The sequence below is a fragment of the Alosa sapidissima genome, chromosome 11 (genome assembly GCF_018492685.1).
Source record: "Alosa sapidissima isolate fAloSap1 chromosome 11, fAloSap1.pri, whole genome shotgun sequence".
Lineage (NCBI taxonomy): Eukaryota > Metazoa > Chordata > Actinopteri > Clupeiformes > Clupeidae > Alosa > Alosa sapidissima.
The window spans coordinates 22,330,934-22,355,775 of NC_055967.1; the positions used below are offsets into that span (position 1 = coordinate 22,330,934).

Genomic DNA, 24,842 nt, shown 5'->3' on the forward strand with positions numbered 1-24,842 from the left:
TAATCTTTAAAAGAGCTTTATTCGCAGTATTTTACAATTCTATTTCCATATGATCAAGGACAACATTCTGTAAATCAGTAGTAGGCTACTACAACCATTAAACACATTGGATATATTCAACTACAATACAACAGTTATTACAGCAGTAGGAGTAGGCCTGTAATAACACAACTGAAACAATATCTCCTCTTTGCAATGTTATTGTGCTATGCTAGTGTTCCCATATTTTATATCGAAGTGATCAAAAAATTGTGTGTAGGCTATAATAATTAAAATGTGTTTTTCTACAGTCTCACATACTGTAATAGCAAACATAGATATCATGATTTAAGTTAGCCAGAGTCCCTAGTGGAAACAGAGACATCCTGGAGGACAGCAATAAATAAAGCAATGTACCTACTGTACTGTTGGGCACTAATCTCACTCCGTAAATGTCCGACTTCATGCAATATCTCTGGGCTATGCATTCGTTTTCAACTGTCCTGCCAGTAACTATTTAAACTGTGCTGTAGGGAGAGGACTGACAACATTACATCACCATAACATTTCACTATGCTGCATTTATAAGGTAGGGCCAAATAAATGAATCCATTTACAGTATACTAACAGTACTTCTATATTGGCCCATGTACACATCATCAGTAGGACTCATGGCATTTCAGATCAGAAAGTCTGGTTCCTGTGACTAAAATTGCAAATCCCCATCAGGCTCCTCATGACAGTCTTGCAACTTATCTGAGCTGTATCTGTGTGTGTGTGTGTGTGTGGTCTGAGCTGTATCTGTCCCATAGGAAAGTCCTCTGCAGTTCTACTGATCGATCTATTTCTCCATGTCCAAATGAACTGTGTTCTGACAATGTCGCCGGGAGTGGTAGTTGAGTCTTCTCCATGACACACACACACACAGTGATAAAGCATCTGACACAAACATACTCAGGCCCAGATCTGCAAATCAAACAAAAAACACACAAAATTAAAATCAACAGCAGGAAAATCATTACTTCATCATTGTATTTGAAACTTCCTTGAATGAGTCTCTCACTTTCCATGCCAAATACCCATGTAGTATAACCCCACAGACAAGCTTATCTCCATCCTAGAGAGCCTAACCATAGCGCCTTCCAGGCAGGGCTGCCTTGAAGACAACGTTGGGGGCATAAAACACCAAGAAACGTGTACAGCCTGGTCTTATTGTTCTCACCCATAGGGTGTGTACGGACTGGTCTTATTGTTCTTACCCGTAGGGTGTGTACGGACTGGTCTTATTGTTCTTACCCGTAGGGTGTGGTCCCAGGATCCGGTGCAGAACGCGGTCCCGTCTGGAGAGACGCGCAGGGTGCTGACCCTGTTCTCGTGGCCAAACAGGATGGACACGCGTGTTCCTTTCAGCACATCCCACACGTTGATAGTGTAGTCGTTGTAGCCACCAAACAGCAACCGGCCTGTGCATAGCCACACACTTACATGTTAACAATTACATGGCAAATAATTAGAACTGATACAAGCTTTGTTTTCTTATCTCAGTTACACATATCTTATATTTATACAGTAGTACTAACAATCAAAAGCTAAATGAATTATAGCATAATTAACATAATAAATGGCTGACTAGCGTTGACATACTAGTAGTACTAGTAGCCTACTGCATTGTGTTGGTATGCACTATTTGTCACATTGAGCTCTTACCACTAAGAGAGAAGTCGACACTGGAGGCTCCGAAGATGATGCTGTCTTTGGAGTAAATGGCCACCTCTCTGTCGGCCCTCAGGTCATAGAGTCGGCACTGGAACCACAGACAACAGAGAGGGAGATGCATAAACAGAACAGCTGAAGCCACTGGCAGTCCTACAGGCGTCTGCTATTTCAGTACGTACTGTAGCTGGCCCGGAATCAAAGCAAAGATCAACTCTGCCAGCTGAGCTACAAGAACTTAGCCAGAGGTGAGCAAGAGGTGAGCCAGAGGTCAGCCATAAGTTAGCCATAAGTCAGGCAAAATGAACACCTTGGAACAAAAAGGCTACTTACCGTAGCGTCATCAGACCCCGAAGCGAAGGCATCTCCACTGGGGTAGTACCTGCGGTCGCAGAGGGAGGAAGCACACAGAGATCGGTCACATCTCTCCAGAGCGTCAGAACCTTTGACTGTGTCTAACAGGTGACTAAAGACGCGTCTAGCCCAGAGAGGCCAGCTGAGGTGTCTATGACGGAACCAGGAAGCGCTCACCTCACACTGTTGATGTCTGATTCATGGGTTTCAAAGGACTGGATGCACTGGCCTGACCTCATGTCCCACACAATGGCCTTCTTATCACAGCCCTGGACATGACACACACACACACACACACACACACACACACAGAGCAGCATCGGCGTTGTTATGGCGTGTGCGTGATGGCAAATATGTATGTGTGCATACATGTCGTGTATAAGACAGTGAGTGTGTGTGTGTGTGTGTGTGTGAGTATGTATGACTGCATGAGAGTGTAAGTAGAGGACAGTCATGCGTGTTGGGTGTCCTACCCCGGAGACAAAGGTGTTTCCCGTCTCCGACGGCGCCAGGTCCAGACAGAGCACATCCGCGGCGTGTCCATGGAAACTCTGCAGGAGCTGCCCGCTCTCCACATCCCACAGAGCGCACGTTCCGTCTCCGCTTGACGTCAGGATCTGGGAACACCAGCAGCGTTTATTACACTATGACCACACACACACACACTGTAACCAGCATCATTTATTACACTAAGACCACACACACACATACATACACACACACACACACACACTAACCAGCAGCGTTTATTACCCTACGACCACACACACACAGTAACCAACATCATTTATTATACTACGACTACACACACACACACACACACACACACACACACACACTGTAACCAGCATCATTTATTACACACACACGCACTAACCAGCAGCATTTACTACACTACGACCACACACACACACACACTAACCAGCAGCGTTTTTTACACTACGACCACACACACACACTAACCAGCAGCGTTCTTTACACTACCACACACACACTACCAGCAGCATTTATGACACTTCGACCACACACACACACACACTAACCAGCAGCGTTTTTTACACTACTACCACACACACACACTAACCAGCAGCGTTTTTGACACTTTGACCACACACACACACTAACCAGCAGCGTTTTTGACACTTTGACCACACACACACTGTAACCAGCAGTGTTTATAACACTAAGAACGTTGTTTAGAAGGGGTGGTAACGCGTAAACAGGTTCTGTTCGTGTGTTCGTGTGTGTGTGTGTGTGTGTGCGCTGCTTAGAAGGGGTGGTAATGCTGACTTCTGTTTGTGTGTGTGTGTTGTTTAGATAGATAGATAGATAGATAGATAGATAGATACTTTATTGATCCCCAGGGGAAATTCAAGAAGGGGTGATTACACTACGACCACACACACACACACACACACACTACACGTGTTTAGAAAGGGTGGTAACGCTGTGTGCTGTTCGTGTTTGTGTGTGTGTGTGTGTGTGTGTGTGTGTGTGTGTGTGTGTGTGTGTGTATGTGTGCGCGTGTTGTTTAGAAGGGGTGGTAACACTGAGTTCTGTTTGTGTGTGTGTGTTGTGGTGGTAACGCTGTGTTCTGTTTGTGTGTGTGTGTGTTGTGGTGGTGGTGGTAACGCTCTGTTCTGTGTGTGTGTGTGTGTGTGTGTGTGTTGTGGAGGTAACGCTGTGTTCTGCCAGATGAGTTGAGGGATTTACCAACTATGCTCAGATTCTGCTCTCTGCCGCTCTCCTCCCCTGCTAGATTTAACAATGTCACAAAAGCTGTTCCCCCTCAACGTGTGTGTGTGTGTGTGTGTGTGTGTGTGTGTGTGTGTGTGTGTGTGTCTGTGTGTCTGTGTGTGTGTGTGTGCGCGCGCGTGTGTCTGTGTGTGTGTGTGTGTGCGCGCGTGTGTGTGTGCGTGCGTGTTATGGTGGCATACAGTCTCAGATTAAGGCTATAAATAGACCAAGGCGATGTGGCTGCAGCTATTCATGTGACTGACTGCTTCAAAAGGGGAGGAGCTGTCTCAGCCTATGAATAATTAATACACACAAAATGTCTTCGAGACCACGAAGGCCTTACCTCACAAAAAAACTAAAAGAACTGACCACATTACTCCAATACTTGCATTGGCTTCCAGTAAGTCACAGAATTGACTTTAAAGTGCACTGCTTGTTTAAAAATCACTAAATGGAACGGGACCAAATTACTTACTCTCTTAGCAGACATGCTTCAGTAGTACACACCTTCCAGACCTCTCAGGTCTCAGGAAAAATATTTGTTAGTAAAATCTGCTGTTGGAACTAAACATGGTGAAGCAGCTTTAGTTGCTATGCACTTCAGGTCTGAAAACAACTTTTGGAAGCTAACCCAACTGTAGCCAGTTTCAAATCTAGACTTAAGACCAAACTTTTCTCAGATGCTTTCTGCTAACTGATCAAATGCTCACTACCCAGTTCACAGAGCACTCTTCGGGATCAGTACTACTGTTCTTTGTAGTACTGGTGCTGTCCTTAGCTGGATAAACGGGGATTCTGTAAAGTAGTCACCCTGTCATTCTACACAGAATAGACAAGAACGGACATTCTACACACAAGAACGGGCATCATTTCTGAGAGTGTAACGGCTCTATCTCGGGCAATACAGCCCTACTGGGCTTCTCTGAAGCTCTGTTCGGGTGTTAACTACTCCACTTGGGTGTTAACTGCTTTATCGGGACTATTGGGCCCTACTGGTTGAGCATTTTGGCCCTGAAAGGAAATGTGTGCGTGCACAAACTGGGCTGCTTCAAGAATCTCCATTAAGAGTGCTGCTGTACACTGGGTGTTTGACTAGGATCACTATAAAAGTTAGCAGACAGGTTAAGTTGTTGGCAGATACACAGGTTAAGTTGCGTTTCCGGTTTTCGGTTCAACCCTAACATTGACGTTTCTGAACCGGTTAGAACAAAAAAATAAAGTTCCCGAACCGGTTAATAATAAGGTTCCATGTCAGCTGCGGGACATACAAATAAGTAGGCTGATCATTAGGACTTTATATTTGAATTATATCGTTAGTCTATATCGTTTTCCTTAAACGTCTCTTAAAAGTCTCTATCCTGTCATCAAACAACAGAAAAGCACTATAGGCTACATTATGTACATTACATCATGACCCAGCAGATTTTTATAACAATGCATTGGAAATCTAAATAGATAGAGTTTGGATTTAAAACCAAACATTTGAGAGATACTTCATACAATATTTACTCTTATGATTGAGCTTGAGAGACAGAGAACAGCTTGGGCATACAATCTTGATTAGGCTACTTGCTGGCGGCCTTCATTTCACCTGATGAGTGAATGACCAGAAGTAAACCTCACCAAGTCATATTGCACAGAAATCTTGTCAAAGAATGAAAAAAACAATGGTATTAACCGGTTACCATTATTTTAGATAAACGATTCTGTTCCGAAACATAAAATTTTTTAAAGTTTCTGGTTTCGTTTCTGTTCCCAGCAAAACATTAAAAGTTTCTGGTTTTCGTTTTCGTTCCGTGAACCGGTTCAAAGCCTTGGTTCGCTCATCTGCGTGTCTGAGTTGATAAAACTGCAGGCGGATAGGTAGTTGGTGCGCTTGCTGATGTGTGTGTGTGTGTGTGTGTTGAGGTGTGTGTGTGTCGAGGTGTGTGTGTGTTGAGGTGTGTGTTCCCTCACCTGCATGTCTGAGTTGGTGAAGCTGCAGGCGGACAGGTAGTTGGTGTGCATCGCCACAGACTTCTTCTTGGCCGCCAGGTTTTCGTTCTTGTCCAGGGACAGTGGATACACTGAGCACTTATTATCCAGACCACTGGACACGCCACATCCAACCAACAAAAACACAAACACAAGCACAGGGTTAGGGTTAGAGTTATACTGACCAAAGAAATTACCAACATGCACCCAGCTAGATTGGAACTGATAAGCAGTTCTCTGACCAAAATCTCATGGAGGATTGGTTCTTATGTTAGTGGCCACTGGCCAGTTAGTGATGATGTGAGCAGGGGCGTAGCACAAGATCCTGGGCCCCTGCATAGGCAGTCCTGATGGGCCCCCATGTTCCTCAACCCAGCTAAAATAAAATATATTCCAGACTTTTCAAGGGCCCTCTCTCCCCTTGGGCCCCTATAATCAGTAGTGGTTTTACCCCCACTCCGACGCCCCCTGAATGTGAGTGGTCACTAGATGAAGGGCAGTGACTGCAGCTGGGGTGTCCAGCAGCTGTCAAGAGCAGAGAGGAAAGAGGAGCCACTTACCCACATGCCACTGCACACCCGGACGGAGCATAGGCACAGGCCATCACCCACGTGCAGGGCATCGTCACAGCATGCTCCTACACACACATGCGCGCACACACACACACACACACACACACACACACACACACACACAATTTACAATCATACAATTACAAGGACATTTAAAATGGAATACAAACAGTGAACAAGTGGTCACTTTATTTTTCTGGCTTACCTTGTTGGTGGTGAATGCATCCCAAACAATTACTTTCCCGTCCTATGAGAGAGAGAGGAGATAAGTCTTGCTGTCAGTGTCAGTAAAGAAACGGGACCGTCTGTAATGTTCTTACAGTGCGTGCGTGCGGATGTGTGCGTTTCACATCAGCACCACGGACAGAGACAGCGGGCGCGAGCGGGCCAGAGGCAGGGACTGTGCTCGGCTACGCCATGTAGCATAGTCTTCACCTCACCTGAGACGAACTCACGATCCTCCTCTTGTCTTTACACCAGTCCATACACAGGACTTTATTCCCGTGACCCTTCAGAGTTCTCCTGGTCTTCATGACGAACTGCCCCAGCGCCTCCATCTTCTCCGCCACCTGGTGCACTGGAGGCCGCGAGAGGAGACACATCCTGGTGTTAGTGCAAACACAAATAGGCTGCGCTCCACGGACGGTGTTGCACTCATACTTGTCGAGATACAGAACTTAACAAACGATCACGATACAACAACAAGGGTGTGCTTACATCCACACGTCTCTCTTTCTCAGGAACAACAACATTGAAAAATCACATTAAACCCATCACCCCACCGCCTCGTTAAAGTGTCGTAGCCTATATTTCATTCCTGGGCAGAATCTCGTTATGTGTCCTTGTTACCTGCTGAAGTGGAACAAATACGGTTCGGAAAATATAAATTAATTATGGTGCGGCTATAACAGCATAAAGCTCTAAGCCTAGCTGATGTTTTGTCATGTCGATGGGAGAACATGTTTTGTGAGAAATGACTTCGTTGCCATTTTTAAATCTCCATAGAAATGTGGGTATCATTAGTAAACATCACTTTGGCAAGAGGAAGTAATCAGATAGTCTTCTAAATTAATGTCGATCTGGTACAAGATGTTATTTTGCCAGGCCCTCTTGTCTCACTCACGTTCGACATCGTGTAGCTTCGCCCTCTCCTCCTCGAGTTTCGTCTTCAAGTTATCCGACTCCGACTTCAGCGTCGCCAGCGTCTCGTTGGGCTGCAGTTCCTGAGCAGCCATCTTCTCGAGCGTTTGCGGCTAACTACTGTGTGGCGAGGCGAATTATTCCTAAATCTGTGTGCAGCCTGGAAAAGACTCGCCGACAGCGGACTCCCAGCTGATGCTGCGTGCTGACGTCACGAGGAGGAGGATGCTCGCAGCATCCAGCACAGACGCGGCTGTCGAGCCTGTTCGTGCTGTCCGTCCTGACTCTGAGCAGCTACTTCTAATGGCCGCCCTAATGACTCTTCCGGTGGGACACGCAGAACGCTCTTAACAGAAAATCACCGGTGGCAGTAAAAGTGATTTTGAACGCTACTCTTAACAAACCTCTGTAGCATAGGCTACACACGGAGAGGAATCAATTCTCCAAATGCCTTATAATGCACAGCGCTTGGCTGAGATCTTAGTAATGCACCCTGATGGGCTGATATGTTAAGAGGATTTATCATCACTTTCTCCCCTGAAGAGCAGAGTTTTTTTCTGAGAGAGGAGGTCCATTAACTACAGTATGTAGGCCTAAGGGAAAACATGGACATCTAGCAATGGTTGGGATTTGAAACATTCACTCTGACACAAACATTTAAAATGCAAAACAAATATTTTATTATTATTTTTTTTAGAATCAGAACACTACATGAATAAAACGTGCTTCATATGGTCTCTCACTTAAAGTTGATGACCCAGTTTCTCAGAAATATGTTTTTACACTAAACTCAAGACTAGTGCACAACCGTGTGAAATATCATTAGCATCCTAGAGTGACACCTAGAGCAGCTCTCCTGAACATCTCTGGTCTTGGTGGGACGTGTGATAAATGATAAAGGCACTTGGCCACTCAAGATGGAGGAACTAAGGGGACAACAGACTTCAGACTGGAGGAATCAGTGGCAGGGGATGTTTTGTGTGTGTGTGTGTGTGTGTCTGTGGGAGGGGGGTTATTGATGGACAGGCGGGAGTGTTAAGGGAGAGAGGGTGGTGTTGAGGGGTATTGATGGATAGGGGGTAGAGTTAAGGGAGAGGGGGTGGTGTTGAGGGGTATTTTGTGAGAGGTGTGCTGTTCAGATGCAGGTGCGTGTGTGTGTGTGTGTTTGTGTGTGTGTGAGTGGTCCCCAAACTACGGCCCTAGTATTAGATTGCAATAGCCTATGGTTAAATGTAATTTGCAATCTAATAATCATAGGCTTTTGAATGTAACTAAGGTAGACTTGTTCTTGGGAAGAAATAATTAAGGTCTGCACAGTGATTAAAGCTCCCAAACATGGATTTATGTTAAACACCCATGGCAGAGCACTGAATTGATGACTGTGGCGAGGCTGGGCAGAAACTGTGTACACTTGGAAATCATTGTGGCAGAACCCCATTGGGTCCAATAGAGTGGATGGTGATACAAAATAGCTAAAAGGGGTTTGACAAATAATGTAAAATATAAGTAAATCCACGTTTGAGAGCTTTATGTAATCAGTGTGCGGACCTTTATTATTTCTTCTCAGTTACTTTTTTGGTCCAACACCTGCACTCTTGTGATGTGCACGCACTCCTTCGTTTCTAGACTTCAGTTCTTCACAGCACTAAGCTATTTATCGGAACGTCACCTATTACCGCCCGTCCCCCATTTCCACCCGTGTATGTGTATGTGTCACTTAATATTCATTTCTATACAAACCAAGACGGCATTTACATTTACCTTGACTCGAAGAGCTGTAAGCAGTGTTGTAAATCTGCGTGTACAAATCCGCTTAGAGCTTCAGTGGAATTCTGATTTGCGACGAGAATTCTCAGTCTAACCGTTGATGTGCCGTATGAAAGGGTGGAAATAGGCACCCACCAGTCCAGCACTAAACTCTGAGTGTAGTAAACAAAATCGGATATTGCAGGCAGTAAAAGCCCCGGTAAGAACCAAACCAGATTTTGTTCAAATCTACACACCTATGGCTACTGAAAAATGTAAAGTTCATTGTTGTTATTTCGAATGAAAGGTGCTTCTGGTGCTTTTACGATACAGTTACTGACATACTCCAGTTAGACATACTCCGAGTCTCCAGCCCTCTCTTACAACCAGGCATAGTGAACTAAAGAGCTAAAGAGCTAGCCCTCTAAAGAAAAAGTTTGGGGACCACTGGTGTATGTATATGCAGAGGCGTCGGACTGGGGGTAAAACCAGTACTGATTACTCGGGCCCCAAGGGGAGGGAGGGCCCTTGAAAAGTCTGGAATATATGCATGAGGGGGGGGGGGGGGGGCATGGGGGCCCCATCAGGACTGCCTATGCATAGGGTCCAGGATCTTGTGCTACGCCTCTGTGTGTTTGTGTGTGTGTGTGTGTGTGTGTGTGTGTGTGTGTGTGTGTGTGTGTGTGTTGTTCAGATGCGGGTGAGGAAAGAGAGGCGCAGACTGGAGGGGACCTGTAGCAGCTCCAGTGCCTGAGCGGAGGCGCAGAAGGGGAAGGTGACCTGGAAGCGATACTGTGTGTCCACCATGAGCTGAGATGACCCCTCGCGCTCCTGCAGCAGCGCCTGCAGCCAGGGAGAGAGAGAAAGGGTTCCGTCACACACAGGACCGTTCCAACAGCACAACAGCAGCAGCAGCATGTCTACACACACTACAACAGCAGCAGCAGCAGCAGCATGTCTACACACACACTACATCAGCAACAGCATGTCTACACACACTACATCAGCAACAGCATGTCTACACACACTACAGCAGCAGCAGCATGTCTACACACACTACAACAGCAGCAGCAGCATGTCTACACACACTACAACAACAGCAGCATGTCTACACACACTACAGCAGCAGCAGCAGCAGCAACAGCATGTCTACACACACTACAGCAGCAGCAGCAACAGCATGTCTACACACACTACAGCAGCAGCAGCAGCAGCAACAGCATGTCTACACACACTACAGCAGCAGCAGCAGCATGTCCACACACACTACAGCAGCAGCAGCAGCAACAGCATGTCTACACACACTACAGCAGCAGCAGCATGTCTACACACACTACAGCAGCAACATGTCTACACACACTACAACAGCAGCAGCAGCAGCATGTCTACACACACTACAACAGCATGTCTACACACACTACAACAGCATGTCTACACACACTACAACAGCAGCAGCAGCATGTCTACACACACTACAACAGCAACAGCATGTCTACACACACTACAGCAGCAGCAGCAGCAGCAACAGCATGTCTACACACACTACAGCAGCAGCAGCAACAGCATGTCTACACACACTACAGCAGCAGCAGCAGCAGCAACAGCATGTCTACACACACTACAGCAGCAGCAGCAGCATGTCCACACACACTACAGCAGCAGCAGCAGCAACAGCATGTCTACACACACTACAGCAGCAGCAGCATGTCTACACACACTACAGCAGCAACATGTCTACACACACTACAACAGCAGCAGCAGCAGCATGTCTACACACACTACAACAGCATGTCTACACACACTACAACAGCATGTCTACACACACTACAACAGCAGCAGCAGCATGTCTACACACACTACAACAGCAACAGCATGTCTACACACACTACAACAGCAGCAGCAGCAGCATGTCTACACACACTACAACAGCAGCAGCATGTCTACACACACTACAGCAGCAGCATGTCTACACACACTACAACAGCACAACAGCAGCAGCATGTCTACACACACTACAGCAGCAGCAGCAGCATGTCTACACACACTTCAACAGCAGCAGCATGTCTACACACACTACATCAGCAACAGCATGTCTACACACACTACAGCAGCAGCAGCAACAGCATGTCTACACACTACAACAGCAGCAGCAGCAGCAGCATGTCTACACACACTACATCAGCAACAGCATGTCTACACACACTACAGCAGCAGCAGCAACAGCATGTCTACACACTACAACAGCAGCAGCAGCAGCAGCATGTCTACACACACTACAACAGCAGCAGCATGTCTACACACATTACAACAGCAGCAGCAACAGCATGTCTACACACACTACAACAGCAGCAGCAACAGCATGTCTACACACACTACAACAACAGCAGCAGCAGCAGCATGTCTACACACACTACAACAGCAGCAGCAACAGCATGTCTACACACACTACAACAACAACAGCAGCAGCAGCAGCAGGTCTACACACACTACAACACTCTCATTCAGATACAGTGTACAGGTACAGTCTGGGCCTCACCTGAACCTTGCGCACAAACGAGGAAGCCACCCGCTTCTCAAAGTCATCAATGGGGGTGTAGGAGTTGAGGATCTTTACAATCTGCGGGCAGACAAGGACACATGGTCAGACATTCCCTTCACCTGCGGCTCAGTGCCAGGATCTCACCTGACCCAGTGCGGTGCCTACCTGCACAGGTGAGAGCTCGGGGCAGCTGTCACGGATCTCGCGCGCGTCCTCGTCGCTCGTCTTGTTGACCTGGAGCAGCCAGGCAGCCTGGGAGAGAGGCCGGAGCGTTTCCATGGCGCTGGATCCCTGCAGATCCTTCTCCTTCAGCCACTCCTCCAGGTAACTGATGTTACACCTGCGGCAGGCCAACACACATACGCACCATCATCATGGTAATATCAACACACACACACACACACACACACACACACACACACAGTCAAGCCACACACACCCCGCACTAAAGTCTCTACACCTGTGTCAAGCCAACACACACATCCTGTGTTGAGTACCTTCAGTACCTCCAACGGCCCCTGTGGTGGTTACCTGATCTGCAGGCCTGTAGTGCCCCCTGTGATGTTAACCTGATCTGCAGGACTGTAGCGCCCCCTGTGATGGTTACCTGATCTGCAGGCCTGTAGTGCCCCCTGTGATGTTAACCTGATCTGCAGGCCTGTAGCGCCCCTTGTGGTTGTTACCTGATCTGCAGGCCTCTAGCGTCCCCTATGATGTTAACCTGATCTGCAGGCCTGTAGCGCCCCCTGTGGTGGTTACCTGATCTGCAGGCCTGTAGTGCCCCCTGTGGTTGTTACCTGATCTGCAGGCCTCTAGCGTCCCCTATGATGTTAACCTGATCTGCAGGCCTGTAGCACCCCCTGTGGTGGTTACCTGATCTGCAGGCCTGTAGCACCCCCTGTGGCGGTTACCTGATCTGCAGACCTGTAGTACCCCCTGTGATGTTACCCTGTAGCGCCCCCTGTACCTGATCTGCAGACCTGTAGCGCCCCCTGTACCTGATCTGCAGGCCTGTAGCGCCCCCTGTGGCGGTTACCTGATCTGCATGCCCTTGCGGCAGGAGCACATGTCCTTGCGCAGCAGGATGGTGTTGAGGCAGGTGGCGCCCAGTAGGTAGAAGAGCTGCCTGACCGCCTGCTTGACCAGCTCGCTGTCCATGCCGTGCTGCAGCATGCTGCCGTGGAAACCGCTGAGCAGCTGGAGGATGGAGGCCATGCTGCAGGCCTCGGCCGCCTCCTCGTACACGCTGTTGGAGCGCTTCCGCAGGCCCGACGGCTTCATGCTGGAGATGCCCTGCAAGCTCTCATGCTCCAACATAGCAGGCACTACACACACGTGCACACACACACACACATATACGCATGCACCCACACAAACACATGCACACACACGCACACTCACACGCAGACACACACACACACACACACATACACACACACACACACGCATATATATAAGTATGTCTCAGTGGTTGATCCATGTTAAAATCCAGACTCAGAATGATCACAGAGAAATGCGTAGTACCAATGAGAGGGGTGACCATGGTCTCCATGGCAGCAATAAACTTGTGGTAGATCCGGATAGCGAGGTCACTGAAGATCTGCCTGTGCTCTGAAAGGTCAAAGTTCGTCAAGCAGTTTTTGTTCTGACGGGGTGTGTTGTGCTTCATGAACTCCTGTGAGGGGAAAGACACCATCCAGCTCAAAAGTCCACACACACACCACAATCCCATCCAGCACAAAGGTCCACACACACACACACATCCAATAGAGCAGTAACAGTAAGACAGGTGTGAGCAGTGGGAGGCGCCGTCTCACCTCCTCTCCGCTGTATTGCTTCAGGCAGTTGAGCAGGTGGCAGGTGTTGGACAGCCAGAAGGACAGCGCCTCAAAGTCCTCCTGATGCTCCTGGACACACACACACACACACACACAGGTGTTAGACAGCCAGAAGGACAGCACCTTAAAGTCCTCCTGGACACAACAGCATAGTGTCAAATGCAAATGTAATGGGTCTTATTGCACCGCTGTTATCAGAATTACGCTGCAAAAACTGCTCGCCTAACCAAACTTGTCTTGATAAGACGTCTTAAACAACTCTTATTAGTTATAACTCTTATAAGTGTCTTTATACTAAAAACAATACCAACTAGAACTGTTTTTCTTAATGCAAGATTAACAACACTTGGTTAGATATCGGTTGTTGCAGTGTAACTCCATAGAGAAGAGTATTCTTGTGAGCGGGTTGTAACTTGGAGTGTGGTGGCCCTACTGTGACTTGAGCTCATCCTGATGACCTACTTGAAGCCGGTGGTGATGGTGTGTGTGTGTGTGTGTGTGTGTGTGTGTGTGTGTGTCTCTCACCATGATGACCTTCTTGAGGCCAGTGATGATGCCGTGCATCAGGGATTTGAGCTTGGCCCCGTCGTTGAGGTAGTCGGCGTGTCGCACGCACATGAAGAGCAGGTGAGCCGCCAGCCCTGGGAACATGTTCACCACCACGCCTCTGGGACGCAGGTCTGCATATATGTATATGTATATTACAGCAGGCACTACACACACGTGCACACACACACACACATATACACACACACATATATGCAGGTCTGCATATATGTATATGTATATGTGTGTGTGTGTGTGTGTGTGTGTGTGTGTGGAGACCAGAAAGCAGGGAAATCAACCACAGGCCTGAGCTTCTCTACACTGTAACACACATGTACAGCTTTTTAAACACACCTGTACAGCTCCTCAAACACACCTGGATAACTCCTTAAACACACCTGTACAGCTCCTTAAACACACCTGTACAGCACCTTAAACACACCTGTACAGCTCCTCAAACACACCTGGATATCTCCTTAAACACACCTGTACAGCTCCTTAAAGAAGCCCTATGCAACAATTTTAGCAAAATTTACCTTAATTATGCAGGTTCAAGGTAATTCAAGTTTTCTTGAATTTCCCCTGGGGATCAATAAAGTATCTATCTATCTATCTATCTATCTATCTATCTATCTATCTATCTATCTATCTAGGTTGAGAGTCGTTCTGATAGTTCTACAACACTTTTTGGGTCGTTTGGTGGGTGCTTCGTCTCCCCCTAGTGCTTCTCCGCGTAAAAACCGAATGCAACTTTCTGGTCCCGTCCCGAACAAATCCGGATGTGACTCAGCGGAATTATCCAATCGCGTCTCGAAAATGTAGTCAGATTGTAGTTTCTAAGAAGACTGCAAAATGGACTCAGACTTGGCTTTGTTGCTGTTGAAATTGTAAGTAGCCTACCCTTGTGTGAACTTTGTTTTTGTAATGTGGTTTGATAGTCTCTTGTGTTTGCTCGACCGTTTTATTGTGAGCCCTGTATGTGTTTAGTTTGGTTTCTTGATGGCTAGCTCGCTAGCTAGTGAGGGTTTAGCGTAGCAGTCATTTGCTACCGAAGCTGCAGGGGGAGCTATGTCGTGAAAAATGCGAGCCCAAATCAGGCGAAAACCCAGAAACAGCGAAGGAATAACCAGACCTGCATAGGGCTTCTTTAAGCACACCTGTACAGCTCCTTAAACACACCTGTACAGCTCCTTAAACACACCTGGATAACTGACCGGAAAGTCTTACTTTCCCTTAAACAAACGTTTGCATTCAACTCCCCTCCAGTGTAAGGGAGAAATCCATGTTCAGGATGAGGTTCTAGATGGATGATTGTAAAAAGACTGAGTGGTTTTAAATGGTTGTAAAGACACAAAGCTGTTCTCTATTAGCCAAGAATGATGTTCTAGATGGTTCTGAAGACACAGATGTTCAGCAAACAGTTATAGTGTGCACATCCCACCTTCTGGCAGGTGCAGGACAAAAGAAAACTAGCCTATACTCAACTGAAAAAACATCACTAGAACATCACTTTAACAGTGACGAGTTTGATAAAAAAAAGTCTTTGAGTTCCTTAAGGTTGAACACCCAGTGATCCCGGTAATTTACATACTCCCTAAAATACACAAGGGCTTAGACATCCCTCTGAAGGGAAGACCTATTGTTAGTGGGATCTGCTTATGTTGATTATTTTATTAAATCAGAAGTGGTCACCCTTCCTTCCTATATACGTGACTCAATCGACTTTATCAATTCACTGAAAACCTTTGATGCTACGTCTGACAACTTGCTGTTGGCTACGTTTGATGTTCAGAGTTTGTACACAAATATTCCACATGACGGTGGCCTTGAAGCACTCCAGTATTTTCTCTCTTTAAATCAGTCTGAGCCAAAACCCAGCATTGAGTGCATACTAGACTTGGCTAATATAGTTCTGACCAACAACTTTTTTCGTTTTCAAGATGAGTTCTATATACAAAAGAAAGGCACTGCCATGGGAAGTAAGATGGCTCCTAATTATGCCTGCTTATATATAGGTCTCTTTGAAAACCAATTTGTGCTGCATCAGAGTAATCCATTCTACCCAAAGATCTTATTCTACAAGCGGTTTATAGATGATATTTTTCTGATTTTTGACTGCACAGTAGATGAATTAATGTGTTTCCATGAGTATCTCAACTCTTGTACTGTAATGAACATTTGAAATTTACTTTGGAATATGATAAACATCGCATTAGTTTCCTGGACGTTCAGGTATACAAAGAAGGTACGACTCTGAAAACCGATCTGTTTCGCAAGCCTACGATCGCAATACTATTTTGCATGGGGATAGTTTTCATCCTAGGCCGCTGGTCAAAAGTCTTCCGATCAGTCAGTTCCACCGTGTGCGCAGAATATGCAGCGATAATGCATCAATACAAAGACAATACAACATTTTTAATCATCCACATACTGGCAAGACGTCATCCATTCGTGGTGTCATTACATGTTGCACCACACATGTTATTTATTTGATTCGTTGCCCTTGTGGCCTAGCATATGTGGGCAAAACAACACGAGCGCTTCGGACCAGGATCAGTGAGCACAGGAGCACTATTAGAACAGGGGATGAGCGCAGTCCTGTTGCTGCTCATTTTAAACTAGCCGGACATAATGTCAGCGCCCTCAGATATATTGGGGTGGAGCGGGTCAATAAACCACCTAGAGGGGGTGATCATGACAAGAGGTTGCTCCAAAGCGAAACCTTTTGGATTCACTTTTTAAATACAATGTCCCCCCCATGGTCTTAATGAGGAATTTGATATAAAACCGTTCTTATAGTAGTAGTATATTCTGGTAAGAAACTGTCTGTATTTACAGGTTTTATAACTGTGGGGGTAATGTCCTTTCATTGTTTGGGTAGGCTTGTATATATGGAACTGTTTATCCACTGATTGCTTTTTCTTTTTAACTTTCTTTTCTGTTGATAGCAATGCCATGTACTCCTTTGGGGATATTGTTTTTTGTAAGCCCTTTTTGAAATGTATAGGTTTGTGTAATACCTGTAAGTATTGAGTGACTAGTGGGGCTCTTAGACCCAATCATACCAGTTGACATCACATGGTATGTCAGCTGATTGTAAGGCCTACATATATATCCCTTCACCAAATGTGTCCACCATTTGCCTGAAGAAGACCCAGCAGGGTCGAAACGTTGCATTAAATAATTGGCAGTCTGAAGACACAGAGCCATCGGAAGCCAACCGACCTGAAAATGCAACTGTGTTTGACAGAGAACAGATGTCGGTTGCTAGTGACAAAATATTAGCTTTCAGTATGGTACAATGTCTTTGTAGGTGACATTTAATTAAAAACTGTTTAATTCTTCCCGGTTCTTCCTAACAGAAACGCTGTCGCTATCACGTCTGTTGTAGGTATTGAGGTATTGACAGCTCAATAACCAGAAAACAATGTTAAGGCATTTGTGGAGAAGAAGGACCCCTGTATCAGTTGAAACACGCACCATAATCACATCCTAATGGAGCAGTATCAGACTCAAATTCTGACTAGAACTGAGTATGGCTATGTCAGGCTACTTTTTTCCACTAACATAGAATGAGATTCTAGATGGTTCAAAAGACACAGAGCTGTTCTCCGTTAACCCAGAACGAGGTTCTGATGTTCTGACTAACCCAGAATGAGGTTCTGGATGATTTTGGGCTCATCCTCCCGTCGGTACTCCAGCATCCCCAGGTACTCTCTGGGCACTGCGGGTGTTGCTTTCTGATTGGCTGAAGAGAGAGATTCATGAATGTTGTTATTCAACACAAACACCTGACAAAGAAGGTAAGACCTGCTTCCCAAAGCAGGTAATGATGTTGGTTTGACTACAGATCTGGTCAGCTAATGATATTGTTCAGGTGTGCTGGTTTGGGTACATATATGGTCAGGTATGTTGGGTTGGCTACAGATCTGGTCAGCTAATGATATTAGTCAGGTGTGCTGGGTTGAGTACTGTACATATATGGGTTGGGTTGTGCTGGGTTGGCTACAGATCTGTTCAGGTACTGTGCTGTGCGTTGCTGGGTTGGGTTGGGTGACCCTTGCACTGACCCTTGTCTGGAGCATTTAGTGAGCGAATCTGGTCCTGTAGCTTCTTTATGAGTCGATCCTTCATGTCCAGCTGCTCCTCCAGACCCTACATGAGCCAAGCCAGAAAAGTCACCGTCACACACACACACACACACACACACACACACACACGCAAGCACACACACACACACACACACACACACACACGCATGCATGCATGCACACACAGACTAGGGGTGTCACATTTCTCAAAATCCTCGATTCGATTTAATTTTCGATCACGATTCGAAGTCACGATTCAATTCAATTTTCAACCTTTTTTTAATATCACTATTACTGTAATGCATGTTTTTTTAATATCACTATTAATGCATGTTTTTTTAATATCACTATTAATGCATGTTTTTGGGGCCTTTTCCTATTCTGTTTTTGGGGCTTTTATTTTGAAACAGCTTTTTATTTTGAAACCGTTCCAACCGTGAGGTTGTAAACAGAACAAACATTAAACATAGACGTGAACATAGTGACACAGAGTGATCATTTGATTGTGTCAGCACACTCCGAAGAGACCCAAGGTCAGTGTTCCTGGAATATGCACTACTTATCAATGTGCATTTTTGCCTTAAATTAATTTAGACTGTAACTAGATCATCTTTTCACTTGCTAAGTTGAGTAAGTTAGTGTTAATTGACATGAATGAACGACAAAATAATTCCACACCGGTGATTTCAGAGTAGCGAAAGGGGCTTCGATTTCGGTCGGTTGATGTTTTTTTGGCAGCAGCCTAAAGTTAGAGTGTTGACGCCGCAGTTCAGCGTGTGTGTGTGTGTGTTTTTGCGATGTATCGTGACACCCCTAACACAGACCATGTTCACACACACACTCATGGAAGTACACACATGCCATGTTCACACATACGCATGGAAGTATACACACACACCATATTCTCACACACACAAATGCAAGTACACACATACACCATGTACACACACACACACACACACACACACACGCGCACGCAAGTATACACACACATCATGTTCACACACACACAGATGCAAGTATGCACACAGACAGACACACACACACACACACACCATGTTGTCTGCGGTGAGTCTGGAGGTCTCCTGCCGGAGTCTGCTCTTGGCCTCCTGCTCGGCCTGCTGTTGCTTGAGCAGCTGCTCCTGCTGCTCCTGCTGTTCCTCTAACCTTCTCTGCACCTCCTCCAGCTGCTGCTCAAACTGCCTGCACACACACACACACACACACACACACACACACACACACACACACACACACATCTGTATATAGACACAGTAGTGTTGTACATATCTAGACACACGGTACTACTACATATAATACCGTTATTATACCCAAGAATTACCACTGATGTGATTTAGGAGTTGTCTGTTAGGCATGTCAGGCTTATGCCAGCTAGCATAACGAACATGGTGACGCCTATGGCCTCCTATTCTGAGCTTCATACAGATCTTCAGAAACCCAAGGGTGACGTTACTGAGGGTTTGCCCACTTATTTATACAGTCTAGGCAGGGCCCAGGAAACCAAGAGCATGATGGGTAATTCACCCCAGGCTACCTCTACTACTGCTAAAGGTGCTGGTGCTCCCTGTGAGCCACTAAAGGCTAAGAGAGGGAAGAGGGGTAGTGACCTGCAGCGGGAGCTTTCCTCCTGAAGATCATTCTGGAGTCTGGTTGACACCTCCTCAATGCGGCCTTAAAAGGAGAGACAGGACATGTCCCATGATGCATCTGCAGCTCCATAAGCATGGAATTAAACACTCAGACTGATGGAGTGTTTAAATATGTGTGTGTGTGTGTGTGTGTATGTGTGTGTGCCAGTGTGTGTGCGCCAATGTGTGTGTGTGTGTGTGTGTGTGTGTTTACCCATCATCTGACTGGTCTCCTCCTGCTGCTGGGTCTCCAAGTCCTGCTTCTGTCTGAGCAGCTCACCGACCTGTTGCTTCAGTTCGGGGATCACCTGACACACACATCCACACAAGCTTCAAGCTACGCTAGTGTGAATACCTCAAGCTATGCGAATGTGAACGCAACAAGCTACATCAAGGTGAGCGCATCAAGCTATGCAAACGTTAATGGCTCAAGCTACGCAAATGTGAATGCCTCAAGCTATGCGAATGTGAACGCATCAAGCTATGCGAACGTGAATGCATCAAGCTACGCAAACATGCGCACGTTGCGTAGACTCCAAATGGGCCCCATACAGCACAGCCTCTGCCTGAGTGCTATGAACAACACCTTCCCTTGTGAAAAGGCCCTGTCTGCATGCTGAGAATAGCAGAGTGAGTGTGTGTACCATGTTCTCAGCGGTAAGTCGCGCCACCTCCTGGCGGATGCTCTCATTGACATCGCTCTTCTCTTGGAAGAGATTCTGCAACTGTTCGTTCTCCTTCTGCAGGTGCTCCATCTTAAAGCTCAGCACCTCCACCTGACTCTCAAAGCCCTCCCTCTGATCACGCAGCTGTGTCTCCATCACCCTACACAACAAACAAACAAACAAACACACACACAACAATATTGACAAATAGCACTGATGATAAAACAGAGTACATCACTTTCACCATGGTAACATGGCCCTGTCGTGGTGGAGGGAATTTTCCTTGAAGTATCAGACATGAGGCGATGCAAAACAAACAAACAAACAAACAAATAGAGCAGCCAAAATAAGGAAGTATGTGAGAAAGGTGAGACCTTGTTGCCCTCTAGAGCTCAGAATAAGGAAGTATGTGAGAAAGGTGAGACCTTGTTGCCCTCTAGAGGTCAGAATAAGGAAGTTTGTGAGAAAGGTGAGACCTTGTTGCCTTCTAGAGCTCAGAATAAGGAAGTACATGAGAAAAGTGAGACCTTGTTGCCTTCTGGAGGCCATCAAAAGCCAGCAGCAGATTCCCATCCTCCTCTGCGTCGTCTGAGGCAGCTGACCTGTATGGGCAGAGACGACAGGCCTGTGAGCAACCACACCTGTCTCAGGGCTCAGGTGAGCAACCACACCTGTTTCAGGGCTCAGGTGAAGTGCTGGACAGTCCCTGTTGACTGGAGGATCTGAACATCTCAGCACACTCACAAGATGTCCTCACTGCTCCGGTCCCCCAGAAGTTGTTTGATGATCACGTTCATCTTAACTAAAAACAAACATACAAGAATGAAGTACAATAGTTCGTTCATAGTTCTCCACAAACATGTACACAAAAGAGGTCTCTAAAAACTCATCACTTTATTGGTAAATAGATTAAAAGGAATTATCCGGAGTAAAAGGCACTTTAGATCAATTTACGGATGATTCGGAGTACATACGTGGAGTTGACATCAAAATCATGTCATTCGGATGTGTTTTGAGAAAGTTCAATTTTACCGTTTTTAGTCAAAACTCGTTAGCCTGGAAGTGACCAGGGCATGTCATTTCGCCACTACAAAACGCTATTTTTATACCTCTTCTACAGTTCCAAACAACATTACACACAGCTGGCATCTTTAGGGGAAAGTCCGTAGGAGTCGATTGCATCACGTCGTTGCACGACATCTCGTCACATGACATTTCAAAATTCCAACCTGTTAGTAAGCTAGGGTTTGCTGTTGCATACAACTTCATTTCAATTTCGAAAGAAATACTGGACTATGTTTTTTGTTTTTTTTTTAAAACGGCGACGAAATTGTGAATTTCCAGAGCGTGTTACTCCACACTCGGCAATCGACTCCTACAGACTTTCCCCTAAAGATACCAGCTGCAGCAGCAACATTTCCGGAAAGGTACTGGCTTGATGAAATTCATTCTGGACTCTCTATCCGACCACATAAAGACCTCGGGATACTTCGGTTTGGCTTTAGGGACCCTCTACTCACTACCACGTAAGTGTAATGTTGTTTGGAACTGTAGAAGAGGTATAAGGCGAAATGGCATGCCCTGGTCACTTCCAGACTAACGAGTTTTGACTAAAAACGGTAAAATTGAACTTTCTCAAAACACATCCAAATGACATGATTTTGATGTCAACTCAACGTATGTACTCCCAATCATCCGTAAATTGATCTAAAGTGCATTTTACTCCGGATAATTCCTTTAAGTAAAGTAACAACACACAGATAAACAACGCGAAGGTTGAGAGTGAATGGACACAGCTACCTTTAGCTTGGTGGGTTTGTTCTCTCACTCTCCTCTCCTGCTCAGTTTTCTGGGACTGGAGGTTGTGGATATCTTTCCTCAGCTCAGGCAACACCTAAAAACAGAATCTATCTTTAGGACTGGCAGCAGTAACATACAGGCCTTCCAAACACTGCCTATACACAGCCTGTCATCTGAGAGAAACAGTGAGGTGCTACCTTGAAGTGTTTGGTGAGATGGCAGGAAGAGTGAGGTGCTACCTTGAAGTGTTTGGTGAGATGGCAGTTTGCGTAGCTTGATGCGTTCACATTTGCATAGCTTGAGGCGTTCACGTTTGCGTAGCTTGATGCGCTCACCTTGACGTAGCTTGATGCGTTCACGTTTGCGTAGCTTGAGGCATTCACATTTGCATAGCTTGAGGCGTTCACTTTTGCATAGCTTGATGCGCTCAGCTTCACATAGTAGCTTGTTGCGTTCACATTCGCATAGCTTGAGGTATTCACATTTGCGTAGCTTGAAGCGTTCACGTTTGCGTAGCTTGTGTAGATTATGACACAGCCCTTAAAAAAGACCTGTTCATCAGAGAGTTTATTTAACTACATGACGCATGTATAGGGCGCTGTTCATAGCACTCAGGGCAATTTGAGTGAGGTGAGATGGCAGTGAGGTACTAGCTTGAAGTGTTTAGTAAGATGGCAGAAACGGTGAGGTGCTACCTTCAAGTGTTTGGTGAGATGGCAGAAACGGTGAGGTGCTACCTTCAAGTGTTTGGTAAGATGGCAGGAACAGTGAGGTGCTACCTTGATGTGTTTGGTGAGCTGCGTGATCTGCTCCTGCAGTTCTGCGATCTGGTGTTTCTCCTCCTCCAGCTGCATCTGCAGCCGCAGCTTCTCCTCCCGTAGCTGCCGGTTCTCCAGCTGCAGAACCTCCACTTCCCGTCCTGAGTCCTCCTTCTGGTTCTCCAGATTGTTCTCTGCGATCCTGGAGGGCAAAGTGAAAGACACTCTTCAGGGGCTGAGTGCTGTGGGCGAGTGTACTGACCAAAGGTGAGGGTCTACGGCAGGTCATCTGGCCCCATGGTCTCTTACTTCCTTCTCCTCTCCTCCTTCTCCAGGTCCTCCTGCAGTCTCTTCTGCAGCTCACTGAAGTTGTCTACAGACGGAGACAGAGACAGCGAGAAGGTTACAGACAGGCCTCAGTACAAACACAACCCACCCACCCAAGAGATCCCAACCAGCACCTCTCATCTGCTGAGCGCTCTCGGCCATCTTGGCCTCCATGGTCTTCTTCTCTGCCTCTAGAGCGGCTTTCTGAGTCTGCAGCTGGGTGATCATCTGAGAGACACACATCAAAGTCATGTAATTTTACAGAAAATGTGCCCAGTAGTGTATTATGTACCTATGTACTGATTATCTGAAATGAAATGTCATTTCAATTTCAAATCAATGGCCACATCAGGACCAAATCAATGCAGCATCAGGGTCAAACTAGGGCCAAATCTTAGGACAGAACCAGGACAATGTCAGGGCCATATTGGGGGCCGGACATGGCCATGCATAGAGCACTACTGACCTGATTGGCTGCCTCCTTGTTCCTCTTCTCCTGCTTCTCTAAGGACATTCTGTTATTGGCTGATTTGCTCAGCTCCGCTTCCAGCGCTTGCAGCTTGTCCAATCCCTGAGAGTGGGCGTTGGCCAGGCCTGTCAGCCTCTCCATCAGGCCACGGTTCTCTTTACCCTGATTGGAGGAACCCACAACAGACAACAAGTCAATCAGCAGGAGATGCGGACAACTCAGTCAGAGCATTATTCATTACATAACGGAGCCAGTCCATATTCAACTGAGCAGTCCATCTTCTCTTGCTAAAAAACAGAAACATATCATTATAATTAGAAATATGATTGCAAACATTGCTTATTTCAAGCTTGTAAGCTAAAATCAAACATGTAGCCAATTTGTCCAACTTCTGGAATGTCATCTCACAGCTTCCTAAACAGGAAAGTGAGAGAATATCCAGCACCTCCTCTTTCTACAGAACAGAACATTCTGACAACCACCTCCTCCTCCTCCTCTCTATGTATCCTGACCAACACCTCCTCTCTGCAGCAGGAGCACGTTGAGGCATACCTCCTCTCTCTCTCTGTGTGAGCGCGTGGAGGTGTACCTGCACCTCCTTTCTGTGTGAGCGCGTGGAGGTGTACCTGCACCTCCTTTCTGTGTGAGCACGTGGAGGCGTACCTGCTCCTCGAGTTTCTTCCTGAGCTGCTGCACACGGTAGGAGAGCTGCACGTTGAGCACGAGACGGCGCATGGTCTGGAACCGGCGTCTGACCAACCAGGCCCGAGCGTACTTCTGCAGCACCAGGGCCTTCTGCTCCTCCACCAGCTGAGGACCAATGCAACACATACACGCACACACACACACACACACACACACACACACTTACATCTGTAGGCTTACATCAATTACATGTCAATTCTTTCTACTTTTACTAGTGTTATCACATTGTGATCTCATCTA

The 24,842-nt window shown here is 46.4% G+C and overlaps 2 protein-coding genes and 1 long non-coding RNA gene across 3 annotated transcripts in view; 1 reads left to right on the plus strand and 2 right to left on the minus strand.

The window, feature by feature from the left end:
- gnb5a (guanine nucleotide binding protein (G protein), beta 5a) lies at positions 1 to 7,760 on the minus strand. Its single transcript, XM_042111092.1, has 11 exons — positions 7,453 to 7,760; positions 6,770 to 6,906; positions 6,535 to 6,576; positions 6,318 to 6,394; positions 5,740 to 5,872; positions 2,520 to 2,663; positions 2,224 to 2,315; positions 2,026 to 2,074; positions 1,687 to 1,783; positions 1,276 to 1,442; positions 1 to 945 (listed from the first exon to the last, which is right to left on the minus strand). Exons 1-11 carry the CDS (start codon positions 7,562 to 7,564, stop codon positions 934 to 936), a joined length of 1,062 nt encoding a protein of 353 aa, XP_041967026.1. The 5' UTR covers positions 7,565 to 7,760; the 3' UTR covers positions 1 to 933.
- Positions 679 to 21,151, plus strand: LOC121724495. The gene is made up of 4 exons (XR_006035214.1): positions 679 to 767; positions 2,438 to 2,456; positions 7,036 to 7,038; positions 21,141 to 21,151. It is a non-coding gene; the product is annotated as an uncharacterized LOC121724495 (long non-coding RNA).
- myo5c (myosin VC) overlaps positions 9,829 to 24,842 on the minus strand; it is a 25,590-nt gene continuing 10,576 nt past the window's right edge. The window contains exons 21-41 of the mRNA XM_042111086.1: positions 24,561 to 24,707; positions 23,895 to 24,059; positions 23,563 to 23,656; positions 23,411 to 23,474; positions 23,123 to 23,303; positions 22,344 to 22,437; positions 21,288 to 21,345; positions 21,071 to 21,145; positions 20,523 to 20,703; positions 20,093 to 20,186; positions 19,858 to 19,921; positions 19,285 to 19,432; positions 18,209 to 18,293; positions 17,788 to 17,886; positions 14,118 to 14,272; positions 13,572 to 13,661; positions 13,279 to 13,429; positions 12,791 to 13,079; positions 11,920 to 12,094; positions 11,752 to 11,832; positions 9,829 to 10,058 (exon numbers count right to left, since the gene is read on the minus strand). Coding sequence (XP_041967020.1) covers positions 9,906 to 10,058; positions 11,752 to 11,832; positions 11,920 to 12,094; positions 12,791 to 13,079; positions 13,279 to 13,429; positions 13,572 to 13,661; positions 14,118 to 14,272; positions 17,788 to 17,886; positions 18,209 to 18,293; positions 19,285 to 19,432; positions 19,858 to 19,921; positions 20,093 to 20,186; positions 20,523 to 20,703; positions 21,071 to 21,145; positions 21,288 to 21,345; positions 22,344 to 22,437; positions 23,123 to 23,303; positions 23,411 to 23,474; positions 23,563 to 23,656; positions 23,895 to 24,059; positions 24,561 to 24,707 — 2,643 coding nt within the window. The 3' untranslated portion in view covers positions 9,829 to 9,905. The remainder of the gene's footprint in view (positions 10,059 to 11,751; positions 11,833 to 11,919; positions 12,095 to 12,790; positions 13,080 to 13,278; positions 13,430 to 13,571; positions 13,662 to 14,117; positions 14,273 to 17,787; positions 17,887 to 18,208; positions 18,294 to 19,284; positions 19,433 to 19,857; positions 19,922 to 20,092; positions 20,187 to 20,522; positions 20,704 to 21,070; positions 21,146 to 21,287; positions 21,346 to 22,343; positions 22,438 to 23,122; positions 23,304 to 23,410; positions 23,475 to 23,562; positions 23,657 to 23,894; positions 24,060 to 24,560; positions 24,708 to 24,842) is intronic.

Excerpts from the sequence above, each read along its gene's own strand:
- gnb5a (XM_042111092.1), bottom strand. The coding sequence starts at position 7,564 with ATGGCTGCTCAGGAACTGCAGCCCAACGAGACGCTGGCGACGCTGAAG. Across the intron at positions 6,395-6,534 it reads ATGCATTCACCACCAACAAG|GAGCATGCTGTGACGATGCC; the intron begins GTAAGCCAGAAA and ends ATGTGTGTGTAG. Across the intron at positions 2,075-2,223 it reads TCAGACATCAACAGTGTGAG|GTACTACCCCAGTGGAGATG; the intron begins GTGAGCGCTTCC and ends CTGCGACCGCAG.